The 23,369-nt window shown below is 38.5% G+C and overlaps 1 protein-coding gene across 3 annotated transcripts in view; it reads right to left on the reverse strand.

The window, feature by feature from the left end:
- Window positions 1-22,494, reverse strand: part of DCTN4 (dynactin subunit 4) — a 43,766-nt gene extending 21,272 nt beyond the window's left edge. The window contains exons 1-9 of one of the 3 annotated variants that reach the window (XM_032158377.2): window positions 22,340-22,494; window positions 19,882-19,952; window positions 16,899-17,077; window positions 11,671-11,714; window positions 2,938-3,045; window positions 1,454-1,474; window positions 964-1,037; window positions 576-688; window positions 164-273 (exon numbers count right to left, since the gene is read on the reverse strand). In XM_032158377.2, the coding sequence (XP_032014268.1) occupies window positions 164-273; window positions 576-688; window positions 964-1,037; window positions 1,454-1,474; window positions 2,938-3,045; window positions 11,671-11,714; window positions 16,899-17,077; window positions 19,882-19,952; window positions 22,340-22,474 (855 nt within the window). In that variant the 5' untranslated portion in view covers window positions 22,475-22,494. Of the gene's footprint in view, window positions 1-163; window positions 274-575; window positions 689-963; window positions 1,038-1,453; window positions 1,475-2,937; window positions 3,046-11,670; window positions 11,715-16,898; window positions 17,078-19,881; window positions 19,953-21,611; window positions 21,733-22,339 lie in introns of those variants that run through there. The other 2 variants (XM_032158378.3, XM_058440041.1) reach the window with 2 other exon arrangements.
- Between the last annotated feature and the right edge of the window lie 875 nt (window positions 22,495-23,369).

Genomic DNA, 23,369 nt, shown 5'->3' on the forward strand with positions numbered 1-23,369 from the left:
ATATTGAAAGCATTTAAAATAGTACCTGGCAATGAGTATGTTCTCTACAAGTATTTTCTGTATTTACTACATTCCAAAGGTTTTGACATTGGTCAGACACCAGCCACATTTATTTTTGCTTTCCTCTTGTACAAATGGTCATTCTACAGAATGGAATACTTACACGGCAGCGCAGGGACCGTTTGATCAGAAGATGTTTGTGGCGAGGATAGAGCTGTGAAGCACAGACTGGCTGGAAGTCAGGTTGTAACAGACGCTGCTGAAGGGTGGTTACTAGAAAGAAAGGCAGAAAACAGGCTTAGTTTACAGTGATTTTCAAAATCAGACTTTTACGTACCAGTAATTACACGAAGCGTTACTGCCTTTATGAACAGTGTTGTTTATAAAAATGAAAATACAGAAATTTGACATTTTAGATTTCAAACAATTACCTCTATTACAGCTGTTTTATTTTCTACATATCGTTTTACTACTAACAACTATTCCATTAAAAATCTTAAATCACTAGGTATATAAATAACAAAAACAGAATTAGATGTAGACTAGAAATAAAGTAGAAAAACACAGAAAATTACCCTCTGTTAAATTTACTGGTCTTGTATAATAGTCTTCAGGTAGAGGTTCCACTTCATCCACAGCCTGAGCTGGCTCAATCTTTATCTCTTTCTGGTCCTCTCCTTCTTTAAGGCTGAAAGATTAAAAAAAAAAAACAAAAACAAAAAGAAAACAAACAAAAAAACCCAGTAATTTCTCAAGGATCCACCTGATTATCCTCAGTCTATGATATCAATAATTGAAGTATTCCTCTGTCATAGAATATCTGTATAGCACAGGTCTTTTCTAAGTATGAGAATCTTCTTTTCCTTTGGCAACTGTGTGTGTGTGTGTTTTTTAATCTCACTTATTTGATATTCATTTTGATACCCGCTGTTCTCCTCAAAGTCATTTCATGTCTAAACTTACGAAAGTCCGGCAAGGGTACTGATGGATGCACCAGCTCGTGGTCGCTGAAGCCTGGTTCCAAGACCGTATTTGTCCTAAACAAAGTTCAGAAATTCCTATTAGAAAGTCCACATTTACACACCCTATTTATTAAAAGAAAGAATTTTGGGTAGGATAGCATGAGAAGCTCAGGGAAATAAGCAAAAAAAAAAAAAAAAAAAAAAAAAAAAAGCTAATCTAAAGGCTTCTTTTAAAGAAAGCAATTTGTAGCCCCACATCATTATTCTATTCTTAAAATAATAACAACACTAAACATGGAGATTGAAACTATATTAATACATCAAAAATGAACCAAATGTGAGCTTCTACTAGTAATCTAAAAATATCTAAGCTACGGCTCAGGCAAGAATTATGTGGAGTGTCTAAGATACACAACAGACGTCTTCCTGGAACACCAGTGGTCATCTGCTAAATTCTTCAGGGTCAGCAAGAATCATAAAGGAGAACTTACCACTACATGAATAGTATGTTGCTGTAGAGCCCCAAAATAGCAGCAGGTTGCAACAGAGACAAAAAATGCAGCATAAGATAGAAGCAAACTCATATAGCAGGCAGGTTATATGGGAAAATTGGAAGAATAATTCATTTAATTCAAATTCCACCTCTAAATATAACATACATTAGTGCATATGCTGACTATACCACTGGACTATTCAGAAAAATTCACTTCTTTTTGCAAATGTAGGTGCTCTGCAAGTGTTAACGTTTTAAAATTCTAATCTAGACTTTTTTTGAGACAGAGTCTCACTCCGTCACCCAGGCTGGAGTGCAGTGGCGCTATCTGGACTCACTGCAACCTCCGCCTCCTGGATTCAAGCGATTCTCATGCCTCAGCCTCCCAAGTAGCTGAGATTACAGGTGTGAGCCACCATGCCCAGCTAATTTTTTGTATTTTTAGTAGAGACAGGGTTTCACCATGTTGGCCAGACTGGTCTTGAAATCCTGACCTCAAGTGATCCTCCCACCTCAGCCTCCCAAAGTGCTGGGATTACAGGCATGAGCCACTGCACCCAGCTTAATCTAGATATTTTTATATGGACTTTACCAACCCTTAGGGTTTCAATGACTTAACTAATTTTCATGTGGATGCAGTATGACAAGTTGCTTAACTAGGTCTCATTTCCTCAAGTGTAAAATGTGGATATGATACTCTACAGGATTTTTGTGGGGATTAAATAAAGTAATACATGTAAAGTGTTTATTTAGCACAGAGCTTGACACATCATTGCCATTCAATAAATGTTATTTATTGAATGTCAATCTGCTGGGCCCCAAGCAAGCACACAGAAAACAAACTGTACTATGAGAGCAAATAAAACTCAGGGAAAATAACAAAAATTCCAAATCCTAATTTCTTTCTTCTTACTAGCAGTACATAAACTGGTAGAGAATGACTCTCACAAATAATTCTTATCAAAAATTCTACTTCCATATATTACTATTTAACCACACAAGTGCACTATGTAAAAAGTCAGTGTTTTTCATCTTGGAGAAACAGGGAAGGATGTTAAACAAATTATTACAACTAAAGCTGAGAAACCACTACTGCCAGGATGTCAAAGGTGGGCTACAGGGGTAATATGACTGAAATCTACCATTTGCCCACATCCTTCTTCTCAGACTTTCTGTAATACACAAAAGCTGTACGTAGAGCTCTGCAGTGCCTACAAAATTAACAGCCTTTCTCGGGAAATAATCAGAAGGTAAAGGGGAGTGATGGAGAAAGAAACACAAATGTCCTTAAAACACAAATAACTCAAACAGAACTAATGATATAGCAAAAGCCTAACTATTAGACTTAAATGTCTATAATTTGAAGAATCCCTCTCTCTGCTATCCACCATTCAGGAATCTAGGACAATGGCCATTTTCTGAAATGATCACTGTTCTTAGGACCTATAGGTCTTGCAAATCATTTTAGTACCAAATTCTCACCGAAAAAGCCAGAGGCATATAGTTTCTACGTCGTGCCAGTTTCTTGCGATCTCGCTCAACCTTCTCTTTCTGAGCAAGCTGCTGGTAATATTCAATCAATTTGTTCATCTGTAAGAAAATCACAGACTCAGTACACAAAAAAGCTAACAGAAAACATACCAAATTAATCAACTACACTGACTACACACATAATGAATAGAGAAGACAAATTATTAAGATGGGCAAGTTTGCCCTTTTTCTTTAAAGAGAATTTTTCTTTGTTATGTGATCTGTTTTCCGAAGTGAAATGGAAAACTGAAGTTCAAGGATGGGAAGAAATGGGCAACGAAAAGGCTTGGAAATTTCTTGCTCTTTAACTTCATTACTTATTTCCCCTCACAACTGCTCTTATTTTTTTTCTGCACAGGACCATTTATTTCTAAGAACATGGCATTTTATACTGTATTTGATTCCCCAACTCCATCACACTTTTTAATTTTTAAAATACATTTTAATTATAAAAGCAATATATATTAATCATAAAAAGTTCAAGCCAGGCTGGGTACGGTGGCTCACACCTACAATTCCAGCACTTTGGGAGGCTGAGGTGGGTAGATCACTAGGGGCCAGGAGTTCAAAACCAGCCTGGACAATAGAGTGAGACCTTGTCTCTATAAAAAAATGCAAAAATTAGCTGGGCATGGTGGTGTATGTCTATAGTCCCAGCTACTCAAGAGGATGAGGTGGCAAAAAAAAAAATGGTGGACAGAAGGCAGGACTAACTTGCAGCTTCCCCTCAGACAGACAGTACAACATGTGGAGACTCACACTGTGAATTTTTACTCCAAGAACTATGGCAGGAACATACTAGGAAAACTGAAAGAATTCACAGACCCTTTGAAAGAAGTGGCTTGCTGCTGCAAAATCCATGAGACAGCAGAAAAACTGTGAGTGCCCAAAGTGTGAGAGGGGGAAAATCTACCCTCAAACACACATCCTCACTGGAGAACCTAAAATCCAGATCATGGGAGAAAAATTTAACCTTACCTAGTGCTGAAACAAAATTTAGAGAGCCGAGTGAAATATAAAAATAGAAGAAGCAACAGCAGGAAGAGCCCTGTAGGCACTCCCGGTTCCCAGGGAAGCCCAGGGAAGTCATTTCTGACTTTAATCTCACAGGGGTCCCTGGGGAGTGCTGCCAGTGGAACTGATGAAGGACCACTTGGAGACAGAAAATTCCAGGTGAACTTTGTAATAATTTTGATGGAGAGCAAATTTTCCTGCGTAGAATCAAGACGGGGAAGGCGCGAAGGGGAAGTACAGATATGGGCACATAAGCCACAGCAGTTGGGAAGGGGCGGGGTCCAAAAGGCTGGCTTGCTTTCTCAGCAGGTAGGCTTGTAGCCTGGGGCAAGATCTTGGCCCTGCAAACCCCATGCTGCTGGTGGGCATGGTGGGAGTGAGACTGGCCTTGCTGGCTACATCGCAGCTGGGTGAGGCCTGTCACTGCTGGCTTTCCCCTACTTCCCTGGCCACCTGTATGACACAGCAGAGGCAGCCATAATCCCCCTGGGAACATAACTCCATTGGCCTGAGAACCACACAACTATCCTCCACAGCAGCGGCAGCAAACCCTGCCCAAGGAGAGTCTGAGCTCAGATATGCCCCCACCTGATGGTCTTTCTCTACCTGCCCTGGTAGCCCAAGACAAAAGACTGTAAACTCTTGGGAGCTTTATGGCCCCACCGACCACCTGAGAAACCCAAATACTTATCCAGGCAACCTTAGGGCAAGCTTGTATCCCCACCACACTACTGCAGCTGATGCTTTCTTGAAAGCGCCACCTCCTGGCTGGAGGCCAACCAACTCAAGCCATTACAGCAACTCATAAAAGAACAACCCTGCCCTCAAAAGGAGAAAACAACAGCTAATTCCACCACCTGTAACATCCTGGCTAATCAGAGATCCTGAGTCTGTCGACGTGACAATTCACTGCTAGCACAACCAGCATTAAAGAAAACTAGCATACGAAACCAAACTACAACCAAGGACCCTCACAGAGTCCACTTCACTCCCCTGCTATCTCCACCAGAGCAGGTGCTGGTATCCACGACTGAGAGACATGAAGACGGATTGCATCACTGGACTCTTTGCAGACACTCCCCAGTACCAGCTCGGAGACTGGTAGCTCTGCTGGGTGGCTAGACCCAGAGCAGCAATAACAACGATTGCAGTCCAGCTCACAGGAAGCCACAGGTGGAGAGCACCACATAAAGGAACCGTGTCGTGGGACAAAATAATCTGAACGCTAGCCCTCAAGCCCCAGATCTTTCCTCTGACATAGTCTACCCAAATGAGAAGGAACCAGAAAAACAATTCTGGTAATATGATAAAACAAGGTTCTTTACCACCTCCAAAATTTTACACTAGTTCACCAGCAATGGATCCAAACCAAGAAGAAATCTCTGAATTGTCAGAAAAAGAATTTAGAAGGCCAGCTATTAAGCTACTCAAAAAGCTACTCAAAGAGGCACCACAGAAAGGTGAAAACCAACTTAAGGGAATTAAAAAAAAAATACAGGTTATGGATGAAAAAAATCTCTGGAGAAGGCAGCATAAATAATAAACAATCACAATTTTAGAAATGACAGACACACTTACACAAGGCTTTTGAATTAACCCAATCTGACAAATACAAAGAAAAAAGAATAATAACAATAATAATAAAAAATAAAGCCTCTAAGAAGTCTGGGATTATATTAAGCTACCAAACCAAAGAATTGGTGTTCCCAAGCAAGAAGAGAAATCTAAAGGTTTGGAAAACTTACTTGAGGAAAGAATAGAAGAAAACTTCCCTGGCCTTGCTAGAGATCTAGACATCCAAATACAAGAAGCTCAAAGAACACCTGAGAAATTCACCGCAAAAAGATCATCACCTAGGCACACAGTCATCAGGTTATCTAAAGTCAAGACAAAGGAAAGAATCTTAAGAGTTATGAGGCAAAAACATCAGATAACCTATAAATGAAAACCTATCAGGTTAACAGCAGATTTCTTAGCAAAACCCTAAAAGCTAGAAGGGACTGGGGTCCTGTCTTTAGCCTCCTTAAACAAAACAATTATCAACCAAGAATTCTGTATCCAGTGAAATTAAGCTTCATAAATGAATGAAAGATAAAGTCTTCTTCAGACACACAAATGCTGACAGAATTTACCAGTACCAAGCCAGCACTACAAGAGGTGCTAAAAGGAGTTCTAAATCTTGAAACAAAACCTTGAAACACACCAAAATATAACCTCCTTAAAGCATAAGTCTCACAGGGCCTATAAAACAATAACACAATGAAAAAAAATTTAAGTATTCAGGCAACAACTAGCACAATGAATAGAACAGTACCTCACATCTCAATACTAATGTTAAATGTAAATGGCCTAAATGCTCCACTTAAAAAATATAGAATTACAGAATGGATAACAATTTACCAACCAAGTATCTGCTGTCTTCAAGAGACTCATCTAACACCTAAGGACTCATATAAACTTGAGGTAAAGGGGTAAAAAAAGATATTCCATGCAAATGGACACCAAAAGTGAGCAGGAGTAGCTATTCTTATATCAGACAAAACAGACTTTAAAGCAACAACAGTTAAAAAAGACAAAGTGGGACATTATATAATGATAAAAGGACTAGTCCAACAGGAAATATCACAATCTAAATATATATGCACCTAATACTGGAGCTCCAAAATTTATAAAACAATTACTACTACACCTAAGAAATGAGATAGAAAGCAACACAATAGTAGTGGGGGACTTCAACACTCCACCGACAGCACTAGACAGGTCATCAAGATAGATGGTCAACAAAGAAACAATGGACTTACATTATACCCTAGAACAAATGGACTTAACAGATATTTACAGATCATTCTACCCAACAACTGCAGAAGATACATTCTATTCATGCTAGCACACAGAATATTCTCTAAGATAGAACATACGATAGGCCACAAAACACGTCTCAATACATTTAAGAAAACTGAAATTATATGAAGTACTCTCTCAGACAGCAGTGGAATAAAATGGAAAATCACCTCCAAAAGGAACTCTCGAAATGATGCAAATTGCATGGAAATTAAATCATCTCCTTCTGAATGATCACTGGATCAACAATGAAATCAGGATGGAAATTTAAAAACTCTCTGATCTGCATGATAATAGTGAGACACAACCTATCAAAAGCTCTGAGATACAGCAAAAGCAGTGCTAAGAAGAAAGTTCATAGCATTAAATACCTGCATCAAAAAGTCTAAAAGAGCACAGCAGACAATCTAGGGTCATACCTTAAGGAACCAGAGAAACAAGAACAAACCAAACCCAAACCTAGCAGAAGAAAAGAAATAACAAAAATGAGAGCAGAACTAAATGAAACTGAAACAAAAGAAACAATACAAAAGATAAATGAAATGAAAAGCTGGCTCTTTGAAAAGATAAACCAAACTGATAGAATGTTAGTGAGATTAACCAAGAAAAGATGAGAGAAGATCCAAATAAGCTCAATTAGAAATGAAGTGGGAGATATTACAACTCATACCACAGAAACAGAAAAGATCATTCAGGGCTACTATGAACACCTTTATGTATACAAACTGGAAAACCTAGAGGAGGTGGATAAATTCCTGGAAATATACAACCCTCCTAGATTAAACCAGGAAGAAACAGGAACTCTGAACAGACCAGTAACAAGCAGTGAGATTGAAATGGTAATTTAAAAAAATTGTCAACAAAAAAAAGTCTAGGACCAGACGGATTCACAGCTGAATTCTATCAGACATTCAAAGAATAATTTGTACCAATCCTACTGAAACTATTCCAAAAGATAAAGAGGGAATCCTCCCTAAATCATTCTATGAATCCAGCATCGTCCTTATACCAAAACCAGGAAGGGATACAACAAAACAAGAAAACTATAGACAGATATCCCTGATGAACATGGATGCAAAAATCCTTAACAAAATATTAGTTAACTGGATCCAACAGCATATCATAAAGATAATACACTATGATCAAGTGGGTTTAATACCAGGGATGCAGGGATGGTTTAACATACCCAAGTCAATAAATGTAATACACCACGTAAACAGAATTAAAAACAAAAATCGCAGGATCATCTCAATAGACAGAGAAAAAGCATTTGACAAAATCCAGCATCCTTTATGAGCAAAACCCTCAGCAAAATCAGCATAGAAGGAACATACCTTAAATAAAAGCCATCTATGACAAACACAGAGCCAACATTATACTGAACAGGGAAAAGCTGAAAACATTCCCGCTGAGAACTGGAACAAGACGAGGATGCCTACTTTTGCCACTTCTGTTCAACACAGTACTGGAAGTCCTAGCCAGAGCAATCAGACAAGGAAAGAAACAAAGCACATCCAAATCAGTAAAGAGGAAGTCAAACTGTTGCTGTTTGCCGATGATACGATCATATGCCTAGAAAACCCTAGAGACTTATCCAAAAAGCTCCTAGACCTGATCAATGAATTCAATAAAAGGTTGGGCGCAGTGGCTCATGCCTGTAACTCCAACACTTTGGGAGGCCAAGGTGGGCAGATCACTTGAGGTCAGGAGTTCGAGACCAGCCTGGCCAACATGGTAAAACCCCGTCTGCACTAAAAATATGCGTGGTAACGGGCACCTGTATTCCCAGGTACTTGGGAGGCTGAGGTAGGAGAATCACTGGAACTTGAGAGGCAGAAGTGCAGTGAGCCGAGTTTGCACCATTGCATTCCAGTCTGGCTGACAGAGCGAGACTTCATCTCAAAAAAAAAAAAAAGTTTTGAATTCAGTAAAGTTTCAGGTTATGAAATCAATGTACAGAAATCAGTAGCACTGCTATACACCAACAGTGACCAAGCTGAGAATCAAATCAAGAACTCAACCCGGTTTACAATAGCCGCAAAAACCCCACCCAAAAACCAAAAACAAAACGCTTAGGAATATACCTAGCCAAGGAGGTGAAAGACCTCTACAAGAAAAACTCCAAAACACTGTTGAAAGAAATCACAGATAACACAAACAAATGGAAACATATCCCATGCTCATTGATGGGTAGAATAAATACTGTGAAAATGACCATACTGCCAAAGCAATCTGCAAATTCAACGCAATTCCCACCAAAATACCATCATCATTCTTCAAAGAACTAGTAAAAACAATCCTAAAATTCACATGGAACCAAAAAAGAGCCTACATAACCAAAGCAAGACTAAGCAAAAAGAACAACTCTGGAGGCATCACATTACTCGACTTCAAAATATATATAAGACTATAGTCACCAACGCAGCATGGTACTGGTATAAAAATGGGCACACAGATCAATGAAACAGAATAGAGAACCCAGAAATAAACCAAATACTTATAGCCAATTGATCTTTGACAAACAAAAACATAAGCTGGGGAAAGGACATCCTATTCAACAAATGGTGCTGGGATAATTGGCAAGCTAAATGTAGAAGAATGAAACTGGATCCTCATCTCTCACCTTATACAAAAATCAACTCAAGACGTATCAAAGACTTAAATCTAAGACCCGAAACCATAAAAACTCTAGAAGATAACATGAGAAAAATCCTTCTAGACGTTGGCTTAGGCAAAGACTTCATGACCAAGAACCCAAAAGCAAATGCAACAAAAACAAAAATAAACGGAACTTAAACTAAAAAACTTCTGCACAGCAAATGAAATAATCAGCAGAGTAAAAAAGACAACCCATAGAGTGGGAGAAAATCTTTGCAAACTATGCATCCAATGAAGGACTAATATCCCAAGTCTACAAGACACTCCAACAAATCAGCAAGAAAAAAAAAATAATCCCACCAAAAAGTAGGCAGAGGACATGAATAGACATTTCTCAAAGATAAATATACAAATGGCCAACAAACACATAAAAAAAAAAGGTCAACATCACTGATGATCAAGGAAATGAAGATCTAAACCACTCCTGCAAGAATGGCCTTAATTAAAAAATAAAAAAAGTAATAGATGCTGGCATGGATCTGGTGAAAAGGGGACACTTTTACACTGTTGGTGAGAACATAAACTAGTATACCACTATGGAAAACAGCATGGAGATTCCTTAAAGAACTAAAAGTAGATCTACCATTTGATCCAATAATCCTACTACTGGGTATCTACTCAGAGGAAAAGAAGTCATTACATGAAAAAGACACTTGCCCGCACATTTATAGCAGCACAATTCACAACTGCAAAAATAGGAAACCGGTCCAAATGCCCATCAATCAAAGAGTGGATAAAGAATAGATGGTATGTATACACCATGGAATACTACTTAGCCATGAAAAGTAGTGAAATAATGGCATTTGCAGCAACCTGGATGGAGTTGGAGACCATTATTCTAAGTGAAGTAACTCAGGAATGGAAAACCAAACATCATACATTCTCACTCATAAGAGGGAGCTAAGCTATGAGGATGCAAAGGCATAAGAATGATACAATGGACTTTGGGGACTCAGGAGAAAGTTGGGAAAGGGGTGAGGATAAAATACTACACATTAGGTACAGGGTACACTGCTCAGGTGATAGGTACACCAAAATCTCAGAAATCACCACTGAATAATTCATCCATGTAAGCAAACACCACGTGTTCCCCAAAAACCTTTTTTTTTTTTTTTTTAAAAAAAGGCTGAGGTGGGAGGATTGCTTGAGCCTGGGAGGTTGAGGCTGCAGTGAGCTGTGATCATGCAACTGCATGCCAGCCTGGGTGACAGAGTGAGATCCTGTCTCAAAAAAAAAAAAGTTCAAACACTATACAAACGAAAAGAATAAAAAGCAAAACTTCTCTTTTATCCCTTATGCCCAAGTTGACTTTTCTACTCATTAGAGGTATCAACTATTACTGGTTTAGATATCTTTCTTACTCAGAGAAACAAATATATTTCGCATATATTTTAAAATACTTGTGTGTAGATGTATAGCTTTGATGTGTATAAAAACAAATACTTATTCCTGGCCTCAAGCAATCCTCCTGCCTTAGCTTCCTGAGTAATGGGGATTACAGGCATGAGCCACTGCGTTTGTCTCTACCGCATTCTTTTTCTTTTTTTGAGACACAGCCTTGCTCTACTGCCTGGGATGGAGCGTGGTAGTACGATCATAGCTCAATGCAGACTCGAAAACCTAGGCTCAAGCAATCTTCCCACCTCAGCCTCCTGAGTTGCTGGGACTATAGGCATGCACCACCACACTCAGCTAGATTTTTAATTTTTTTGTAGAGATGGGGTTTCACTATATTGCCCAGGCTGGTCTTGAACTCCTGGGCTCAAGCAATCCTCCTGCCTCAGCCTTCCAAAGTATTGGGATTACAGGCATAAGCCGCCACACCCGGCTGTTTATGATATTTCTAAGAGTATCTGAGAACAAATGGAACCTTAACTCACTGGTGGGTGTATGAAGAAAAAACAAAAACTTGGTTCCTTTTCCTGATGCACAATTCAAATACAGAACTAAAGCTACACCTAGGATTCTCCATTATCTTAAGTCATCCGGAAAAAAGTGACAGTGTATTTCAATGTCTTACAATGAGGAGCACTGTCTATGTGCAATAGATATAAAAAGACCTATTATGGACTTATAAACACAGGTCATATCCACTGGTAAAATGCAAGATCTTCAGTCTTTTACTCAATTTTTTCCAATTTCATCCTCTTTCTCTGATGACCCTTTACTTACCCGTTGTGTGTGAGGATTTTCAGGTTCCTGCCAACCGCCACTAGCTACAAAATAAAAGAATATTAAACAAGACTTTCATAATGTGATAATTTTATTTTCATAAAACAAGTCTCCTGTAGGCCATAAAAAGAAACTTAAAACATTAAGTTATACAGACCATTCTGGTCTATATAACTATAGACTATAATGGTCAGAACAAAATTTTAAGAAAACATCTAATGATGGTGATAACAATCACCAATGCACAGCCACTGTGCCGGGCACTTGAAATGTATTACATTTCCTTTTATTCTCATAACAACCCTCTGAGGTAAGGACTCTTATTAGTCTCATTTCATATATATATGAGGAAACTGAGGCTCAGAGATGTTAAATAACTTGCTCAAAGTCACACGGAGAGTAAGTGGTAAAGCCAGGATTCAAACTCAGTCTGACTCTGGAGACTTTGCTCTTATCTGTAACACTGTGCATTTTCTAAGTTCTATGACCTTGGCTTAGAGAAGAATTTCTTACATAAGAAGCACATAGCATAAATCACAAAGGAAAAGATTATTCAAGAAAACTGAAAGTACTGAAAGTAAAACTATAATGAATACTTTTAACAAATGGTGCTGCAACAATGGAATATCCACATATCGAAAACAAAACAAAAACCTCAAAAATCAAAAACCAAAAGGACCCTTACTTCACATTTACAAAATTTACCTTGAAAAGAGCAAGACTTAAATGTAAGTGTTAAAACTACACCACTTCTAGAAGAAAACATGGGTAGATCTTAGTGACACTGGGTTAGGCTAAAGTTTTTTTAATAGGACACAAAAAGCACAAACTACAAAATAAAAATATTGGTAAGTTAGACTTCACTGAAATTAGAAACTTGAGTTCTTCAACACTGCTGAGAAAAGGAAAAGGCAAGGCATAGACTGGGAGTAAATATTTGCAAAACATATATTCAACAATGGACTTGTATCCAGAATATAGAACTCTTACAACTCAGTTTAAAAGACCAAATCAAAACAAACCAACAACAAAACCCAGTTAAAAAGTAGGGAAAAGATTTGTACAGACAGTTCACCAAAGATGTATGGCTGGTAAACAAACACAACGAGAAAATGCAAATTAAAACCACAGTGAAGTACTGCTGTACATGTGCTAGAATGGCTAAAATGGGGAAGACTGACGATATGGCAAGGGTTGTCAAGGGATTGGAACTCTCCTAATTTGCTGGTGAGGATCCAAAATTGTTCAGTCACTTTGGAAAACAGTTTGGCATTGGCCAGGTGCAGTGGCTCATGCTTTTAATCCCAGCACTTTGGGAGGCTGAGGCAGGAGAATTGCTAGAGTCCAGGAGTTGGAGACCAGCCTGGGTAACATGGAGAAACCCCATCTCTACTTTAAAAAATAAAAAAATAAATAGTTTGGCAGCTTCTAGACAAATTAAACATACACTTATCCTATGACCTAATAATTTCACTCCTTGGCACTTAAGAAAAATGAAAACATATATTCACACAAAGACTTCTAGGCAAATGTTCATAGCACCTTTATTCATATAAGCCAAAACCCAACAACAATCCAAATGTTCATCAAGTGGAGAATGAATAAACAAACATGTCCATACAACAAAATACTACTCAACAATAAGAAGAAATAATATAAAGAAGAAACACAGATGAACCTCAATAGCATTATGCTAAATAAAAGAAGACAGACAGGAAAGACTGTAATGTAAGACTCCAACTATATACGCTTCCAGAAAAGGCAAAATTCTAGTGATAGAAAGCCTATCAGTCTAGTCACGGGCCAGGAGGTTGGGGGAAGAAACTGATTGCAACGGGGCATGAGGATTCTCTAGGGGAATAGAAATGTTGTATATCATGATTATGGTGGTGGCTATGTGATTACACACTTGTCAAACATCACAGAATTCTACACTTAAAATTGGTAAGCTTTATTATATATAAATTATATCTTGGCAAAGCTAACCAAATAAAGGGAAAAATAAAAGTATAATGAGATACCATTTCACAACCATCAGTCTGGAAAAATTTTAGAGTCCAAAAGTCCTAAGAGCTGACAAGGAACTGGAGCTACAGGTAGTTTACTCTTACATATTACTACTAGGAGCAAAGACTGCTAAATCATTTTGGAGTGCTAAGGATGTACACAACTTATGACTGGCAATTTTACTTCTAGTTATATAGAAAAGTCCTTACACTTGTGCCTTAGGAAACACATACAAGATTGCTTCCAGCAGCTATGTTTTTTCAAAAGCGAAGAAAATGAAAACAACCTAAATGTTCATCAAGAGAAGATGGAATAAGAAAAGAGAAAATGGAATAAGTGGTAAGTCATACAGGAATCAACTGTGTATCAGAAACATAATGTTGATAAAGTTGTAGTAGGATATATACAGTATGTTTCCATTTGCTTAAAACTGAAAAATGTTATTTGTTTGTGGCTGCATACATATGTGGAGCAGTAAAAGACATGCATAGATGCTAATAAACACTGAATTCAGGATTGTGATTATTATCTCTAGCGGGCAGAGAAGAAGATAGATAAAGTAGGAGGAGGGCTTAAAATGTTTTGGCTGTTTCTTAAATTGGGTGATAAGTACATGAATATACATATTTCATATAAAATCACCTTTTTCAAAACAAAAAGGACTCAATTACCTTGCTGAAGGTGACATTGTATCCTCTTGCAAGAAATGGCAGAAATAACATTTTAGTATAATATTAATATTTTAGAAGTTGCCTCGCTTAAGGCAATCATGAAAAATAATTATGTGAAAGAAATGTTTCAGCTGTAATATTTTTAAACGTCTGAATATTTTATCTAATTGCTTCTTTTGAACTGGGAATTTATTCTAAATAGCAATTTGAGAGACATAATAATCTCATTGTAAGTTTTTCTCTGTACATTACAGACAAGTACTTATAAATAAACAAACAGTTCTAACTTAAGTGGTTTCAGGGCTTCTGAGATACCAATGACATCACGGAGGAAATGAAATTATCTGTACTCTTTAAGAGTTCCTGGTATTCAATTATCACTGTAGAGATACCCTAGAGGAGATAGAGTTCTAGAAGCCAGCGTAAGTTTATAGTTCTGAAATACGAATTTTCCAATCTTCATGACTCATAATCCAAAAAGCATAAAACATTCACTAACAGAGTAACAAACTGAGAAATCTACATGGATTTCTGGGCTGTTTCTTTTACTTGATAAAAAGACACAAAATACAAACATGAAAAAACAATACTTTAATTCACTGAGGCCTACATTATGCCATTTGAGGTTGCTTTTTAACATTTAACTTACTTTCTTTATTTAACTTATCTCCTATACTGACACTAAAACATATACACATAAATACTTACTGGCAATTTTAAAAGATGTTACAGAATCTTTCTATTTTCAGTCACACTTCAGGTAAATAGCTACCCACCAATGAGCATTTTTAAGGAACTAAGATATACTTATTTAACTTTCTGTTTTTGAAAAGAGTATGTATTTTATCAACTCAATGTACAAAGTCAGAAAAACCATCAACAGCTCAAAGCATTCCAAACCAAAGAGCAAATTCAACAGAATCAAGGATTAACTTTTTAAGAACATAGTTGAATCTAAAGAACTTTACCCATATTTACTTCCAAATTGTGTAAGAATCTATAGAAAGGTTTTAGCCAGTCTGCTTCATTTTAGTTATGTCAAATGACATATAATGAGTTTGTTATGAGCTTCCTCATTTATTAGTCAATAAGCTGTACTTTTTATGAAAATCCCAAAATGAGAATTTTTACAAGTTTAAAATGTTTTTAGAAAATTAAACAATGAAACCTCAGAAAAAAAAAATAGGGAGTTAGTGATGCTACTACTTATATAAAGCATAAATAGCAACTCAAGATTTTATTAATTTTTTTTAAACTCTGGATCACTTAAATCAAAAGCAACTCAAGATTTTGAACTGACTGTACAGAGAATGTTTCCACTCTCTGATGTTAACCATGAAATACAGAATTTGTAAAAATAAAGTTTCTTGATAAAATTAAGTGCAATCTGTTCTAAAACAAACACTCACTCAAATGATGGAGGTATATAATGCCTTAAGGTGGTCTTAAATCCAAACATACGCAATTTTTCTCTTTCACCAATAAACATTTTATATATATGTGTAAACGTTTTTGAGCACATGTTTGAATGCTCCAGGACAGACATTTGGACACTGAATTACTGGGCAGAAGGATATAAGCAATTTAAAATTTTAATAAATGTTTTAAAATTGGTCTCCAAGATAGACTACCATAGTGTATGAGAGAACTATTCTCCTATGTTCTAGCCAACATTTGATACAACCAGATTAAACATGTTGTACCAAATAGAAGGAAGTTTTAATTTGCATTTACATGATTACTAGGGAAGTTGAATATATCTTTTTGCATATTCATTGACTATTTTTATTTCTACTATGAGAATTGCTGCTCATATCCTTTGCCTGTTTTTCTACTAAGTCTTTTTCTTACTGACTTACAAGGGTTCCTCATTTCATCTTTAGCCTGTTATATAAGACCTAACTATTTTTCTTAGTTTGTCATTTTTATCTTTTAGTTAGTTGTTTTTTTTTTTGAGACAGAGTCTTGCTCTGTCACCCAGGCTGGAGTGCAGATGCCCCATCTCGGCTCACCACAAGCTCCGCCTCCCAGGTTCACGCCATTCTCCTGCCTCAGCCTCCAGAGTAGCTGGGACTACAGGTGCCCCCCACCACGTCTGGCTAATTTTTGTATGTTTTAGTAGAGACGGGGTTTCACTGCGTTAGCCAGGATGGTCTCGATCTCCTGACCTTGTGATCTGCCCGCCTCAGCCTCCCAAAAGTGCTGGGATTACAGGCATGAGTCACCGTGCCTGGCCTTATCTTTTAGTTTTATCCATGATGTCTTAACATGAATGTTTATTTTTCATGAAGAGCATTAATATTTTGATTCCAAGAAAGTACCAGATTTATAAAAGCTATTTTATCAAGTCTAAGAAAACTAAATATCATCCAATCTCAGATAAAACACTAAGGTCTACAAATGTGAAAATATGGGAACACAGAAGAGTTAATGACAAAATATTCTGAATTTAGCTCCTATCGCCCCAACAGGTTACAGAAGTAATAATCTATCGGCAATTATAGCACTGTCAATTGCACAAAATTTCATGGTGAAGTCCACCTCACTCACCTACAGATTTGTCTGCCATGCCCACATCTCTAGACGTCCAGCGACAAAATCCACATGCCAGGTAATAGGCTTTCTTCATGGTGGTCTTGGCTGGGTCATCTGGAAGCTGTGTGGAGATGCTCGTGGCCCGGGTAGAGAGGGTGTGCATGCAGCCAGGACAGTCAAAGCAGTTGGCACATCTGTGACATGACAAACACAACCATTCTTTCAACAAATATTTATCAAGCACCTACTATGTGCCAGACATTGTTCCAGGTGTTAGGAATTCAAGAGAGAACAAATATAAGGACAAGTGTCTCTCAAGAAGAAACAGTAACATTCTGCAGGTCTCTTACCAACTTTAACAGTTCAAAAGTACTATACGTTCATTAGTTTTAAAAAATATGCAGTTATCGCCAAAGTAAGAATTGAAGCCCAACCCAATCCTACTCCACGGAGAGAATCATTGTTAACAGATGGAGTTTACGATTCCAGACTCTTTTTATGCTTATATTGATCACAAAGATTTCTGAGGAAAAGAGAAATGTCACAGCTCATGCCTTTAGAGAGGACAGACCAATTGTGCCATAGAAAACTTAGAGTCAACAACACAAGCAGCTGTGAAACTGGATTTGGAAAATAACCGACTGCTGTGCCAGAGAGCTGAAACAGAAAGCAAATAATGCTATCAAACTGGAATGGTTCAGAAGCAGCATATTTTCAGGGCTTTCTGTTCTCTCCTTAAATGCTACTTTTCCTAGTGCTCAGCCAACATTTCTCCTTTAGGAGGTCCCTATGTCTTCTTGCTTTTAACTCTCCCACCAGCACAGATTATCAAGATTTCACCTGCAGTCCTATACCTGCCTTGAAGTTCTGTTCTATAATACAACTTGCATTATTTGTTATAGTCTGCCATCTGGATACTATCAAAAGAAGATAATAATAGTACTCACCTCACAAGGAAGCTTTGAGGATTAAATGATAAAAATTTATTTGTGGAAAGCATACAAAACAGTATCTGGTTATCAGGGGTTACTTCTCAGGGCAGGAAAGACAAATAATAGTGGTTCACATCCATCAAGGTATAGGGGGTATGACTAACAGCAAAAGGACTTTCACTTCAAGCTAAAAACTAAACACCATCCAGTAGCAATGAACAAGCCTAGCGGCCATACCTTGGTTTCTAAGACTATTCTCTAATAAAGTGAACCAAGGCTCCTTGGAGAAACAACTGTAAGACTGAGATAGAAAATATACAAGATGAGGCTGGGCACAGCGGCTCAAGCTTGTAATCCCAGTACTTTGGGCCAAGGCAGGTGAAGTGCTTGAGCCAGGAGTTCAAGACCAGCCTGGGCAACATGGCAAAAGCCTGTCTCTCCAAAAAAATACAAAAATTATCCAGGTGTGGTAGCATGTGCCTGTAGTCTCAGCTACTCAGGAGGCTGAGGTGGAAGGACTGCTTGAGCCTGGGAGGCTGAGGTTGCAGTGAGCCAAGACTGCACTACTGCACTTCAACCTAGGCGCCAACGTAAGACCCTGTCTCAAAAAAAAAATACACACACACACACACACACACAAAACATACACACAAGATGAGTCTGAAGTATCTTGTAGTACTGGTAAGAAAATGATCAAAGTAATGAACAGAGAACTCTCTCCTGCCCCTAATGATGGGGGTATGTCAAAGGGATCTAGGAGTCAACTGAAAGAGCTCCCAATGGCCAAAGCTGAAATAATTTGAGCAAAATAAAGTAGTATTGGATTACAACCCAAAGTATAAAATAAATATTCATGATCCCACTGTCCTATAAGTAAGTGATTTAAAAAATAAATAAACAAGAGGAGAAGAGACAGATCTTCCATGCAAAAGAATTCCAAATCCAAATAATTTATGCAGATAGTCCTCAAGGACAGGGGAGCATAATTCTCTAGTCTTTAAGTATGGGCTGTGACAATGATTTTCCTTCCAAAGAGTAGAGTACAAAAAAAGAAGGAAAAGCAGTAACTTTACAGTGGAGAAACCTGACAAACACTAGCTCAAGCCAGATAATCAAGGTTAACACCAACAGTGACAAGTCATAAGTATTTACCCTTGATATGATGTAATCAAAGATGGCACTTTACCTCTGTGATTCTCCTCCCCAAAATACACTCCCCTAGTCTGATGAGAAAAAAACATCATGCAAATCCTAATGGAATGACACTTTATAAAACACCTCACCAGTACTCCTCAATACTTTTGAGGTCATCAAAACCAAGGAAATTTTAAGAAACTATCACACCCAAGAGGAGCCTAGAGAGACATAACTATAAATATAATGTGATATCCTGAAAAGAATCCTGGAAAAAAAGGAGACTAGGGAAAAACTAAGGAAATCTGAATAAAATGTAGTGTATTGGTTCATTAATTGTAACAAATATACCACACTAATGTAAAATGTTAACAACAGGGGAGACTGGATGTGAGGTAAATGGGAACTCTCCGTACTGTCTTCACCATAATTCTGAAGTATAAAACTGTTCTAAAGTAGAAAATCTATTTCAAAAATCAAAGGGCATTTCATCTTTGGCAATGGTGATGCTTAAAAATCAAAAAGAGCTGGTTAAAAAAGTTAATTTCATGTGTCTTTTTTTTTTTTTTTTTTTTTTGAGACAAAGACTTGCTGTTGCCCAGGCTGGAGTGCAGTGGCACGATCTTGGCTCACTGTAACGTCTGCCTCCCAGGTTCGAGCAATTCTCCTGCTTCAGCCTCCCAAGTAGCTGGGATCACAGGCGCGTGCCACCATGCCTAGCTAATTTTTTGTATTTTTAGTAGAGATGGGGTTTCACCGTGTTAACCACGATGGTATCGACCTCCTGACCTCATGATCCCTGCCTCGGCCTCCCAAAGTGCTGGGATTACAAGCGTGAGCCACCATGCCTGACCCATGTGTCTTTCTAACCAGCTATTTTAGAGAACAGTCAAGGAAAACAGGAAAAAAAAAAAAATAAATCCAGGTCTTACCTATTCTTTTTTAGTTTGGCTTCAGCCGACGGCATATTTTCTAAACAACTGGGACAATAATGGGAGTCCACCTAGGAGGAAACAAGAAAGAAAAAAAAAAAAAACAGAGGAGAACTCAGTTTAACTTGTGTATATGTCTTGTCAAATAGTGAATTTTAAAATATGTTACACTGCAGCAGAAGGTAGACTGTTTTCAGCTCAGGGTTTATTCTTCAGTCACCTGTTTTTTTGTGTGTGTGTGTTTTTTTTTCTCCTTCCGGATTTAAAAAAATCCTTCTATTTTTCTGATCTTTCCTATTCCATCATCAGGGTTTTATGTGTTAAAAGTTGTTGATTTAACAATCTACAGTTTCCAATTGAACTCCATAGAATTCTATGATAATCTAATGAAGAGATTAATAAAATAATCCAATTTGTAACGTTGTGATAAAATATCCTTCTGTCTAGGCTAGCTTTATATGACTATAAAAACTTGACCATACTTTAATTGTTGAAGGAAATTTTTAAAAAGATTTCTCATTATTGAAGTAATACAGCTTGACTGAAGGAAAGCATAAATATTTACACAGTCAGCTACAGCCAACCAATAAGAGATTTTTAAACAAATTAATGGGACAGTCTTATTGTACTTAAAAAACTGGACTCTAAAATTTAAGTTCATTTTATTTTTTAAAAGTCTGAATAATTATTTTCTTTAATGTAGGTCCTATTCGACAATTATAGAACTCTAGTCACCCGCAAATGAAAACACAATCACTGGAACATAAATACTATGATAGAAACTGGCTTTTTTCATCATCTGCTGTAAACAGGTCAATTTGAAAAGATTAATAAAGTTGTTGCTCAAATAATCTCCAGGAATATAAAATACAGTATTGCTAACTAACATCTGCATTGACTCATCAAAAAAGGCAAAATACAAGTCATTCCTTTTTGCCCCTTTCCAAATTCTGCTTGTCCATTCATGTGCAGCTCCAGACCCAGATTCTCCATTAGAACTTCATGGCCTGCCCCAGCCCTCAGAGCTTCATCTTTCCCTAAACTCTAATGGCCTCCATATCACAGGTACACATCAGGCTGTAAAAGATGCTGTCACAGACTGGATGTCCTAATTGAAGAGTCTTAGAGAGAGATCATGGAGACTGAGCACTCTATTCACCACAGGAGAATATGATCCAATAAATTCTGGAGGTGGAGCTGGAATAGGGAATCATCAAGGAGATACACATAAGGAAAGTGCTAATGGAGATGAGAAGAAAAATCCATGCCATATTTTTAATATATATGATTTTTCTTGTATTATCTAATTGCTTTTCTTGACTATTCCTATTATGAAAAGTATCTTCAATAAAACAATAGTTATTAATAACACATAAAATGGCTCATAGTATGTGTTTTCATATGCATTTATTTTTAGTGGTCCCGGGATCTTCAGTAAAAAACACTCTGAGTTAGGCTGTTTAGATTCAAATCCAGGTCCTCCCTCCCACCCCCAAATTACTGGCTGTGTGACTTACAGCAAACACTCTGTATCTGTTTCTTTACCTGTAAAAAAATTTTTTTAAAAGGTATCCACTTAAATTGGTTTGAAGATTACATAAAGCACATGACATATAGCAAGTATCGAATAAGCAGCAACTATTATTACTATCAGCTTTTTCTTCACTGGACTATGGCTTATTAAACAGCGCATTTTATGTCTTACTCCCTTTTTAATCCCTAAAGCTTACTGAATAAACAAGATGTGCCAAGCGCTGCAGAAGTTTTGGGGTTTTGTTATTTGGTGACTTTTTACTGGCCGGGGTCTTCTTTTTGAAAAATCCAACTTCGGACGCCCACTTGTGCCAGGGAAGAACAGCATTGTCCTCTAGCTCCATAAATACACTTTCAGCTTCTTACATGACATACTCTATTCTGAGCGCTTTTCACATAACTCACGCCGCCCCAACCTCTTCCCGGCTGCAGGCCTTGGCCTGAGTCAGGAACAGGGCAAGGCAGTCTGACAAGGGCCCAGTTTCTGGACAAAAGAGGAGCAGAACTTTCAGGATGGGAGAACTGTGAATGAGAATGCCTGCGCCTCCCTCCATCCTCGCAATAAATCCTGGAAAGGCAGTTTTTCGCCCCTTAAGTGGCCTGAACTAAGCACCCCCAGACTTTTCTCCGTAGTCCACCCAATTACCAAGCCCCATCGGAGACAGACACGGTCCCTAAGTCAAGTCTGTCCAATCAGAGGCCGCACTATAACCAGAAGATCCGCTCGGCCCCACCCGAGGCTGCTCCTCCTTTCAAAGTGACAGATTAGAAGCAAATTAAATCGCAGGCGAAGCCGAGTGACGGAAGACACAACCAATCAGTAAGGAAGGCAAATAGCTCCAGCCCGCCGGTGGCAGTGACTAGGATGAACGCCGCGCCCCCCCCGCCCCCACCCCACATACTCGCTATAGGGCGACTCCGTTACCTCGTGAGACACACATTCTAGCGAGCGCAGTTCGCTACAATAGCGGCAGAAGTAGAGTTGCGAGAGCGGGGCCCGAACCTTCTTTTCTCCCTGGACTAGATAGAGAACCCGGTCCGACTGCAGCAAAGACGCCATCTTGGGGAGGAAAGAGGCGATGACGCTCCCGGCGCATCACGTGGCCCGAGAGCCAGCGCCTTCCTCGCTGCCTTCCCTACGTCTTCCTACGTAGACTTTGACGTTAGGCTTCCCACTTCGTCCGGCTCTGCTCCCGTCGAAAACCAGAGCGCGCGTGCGCAGCTGGGATACCATTTTTCTCCTCCAACCCTGGGCCCGTCCCCCAGCGCTTCTGTGAGCGTCCGCTGCCCTTACTGCCATTAGGTCTGGACTCAGTGAGCTCCTTTTATTCTTTTCTTCCAGAATGGAAGCCTGATCTTTTGTCTTATTTACGACGGCCTCCTCTGCCCCACTTAACAGGCGAGCATCCAGGAGACAAATGGAAGGTCTCAAAGGGACAGGGCTCCGTGGGGACTGAAAGACAGGAGTCAACACCAGCACTGTCTTCTGAGTCTTGCCAATGGCCTTTGGGAACTTTCACATACATTATCTCATTTGAAACTTAGGCTGTGAGTTCCTCCATGCAGGTATTGAGTACATAGTTAGCATTAGGTCTAAGTCCGTATTGTGGACCTTCAGTAAGTATGAAAGGAGGGAATGAAATCAATGAATGAACAATATTGGTAGGCGTCTATGTTTTTCTAATGTGTAAACTAAGGCTCAGGTCTGCCTCTTGGGTGAGCAGCGACTACGTGAGACTGGTATTACATGGGTGGGAAAATAATTTATCAACAGTTCTAGGTAAAGAAATACAGATTTATTAGAGAAGATATGAAAATATGTTGAAAGGTTGCAATGGGCAGACCAGCCAGAGAGGAGCTGACTTCAACGAAACAAAGGCTTGCTGGAGATTTTATCCGGTGGTTCTTGGGCTGCACAGTGCTGTGCAGTACCGAGAACTCCAAGGTTACAGGGA

The sequence above is a fragment of the Hylobates moloch genome, unplaced genomic scaffold (genome assembly GCF_009828535.3).
Source record: "Hylobates moloch isolate HMO894 unplaced genomic scaffold, HMol_V3 SCAFFOLD_6, whole genome shotgun sequence".
Classification (NCBI taxonomy): Eukaryota; Metazoa; Chordata; class Mammalia; order Primates; family Hylobatidae; genus Hylobates; species Hylobates moloch.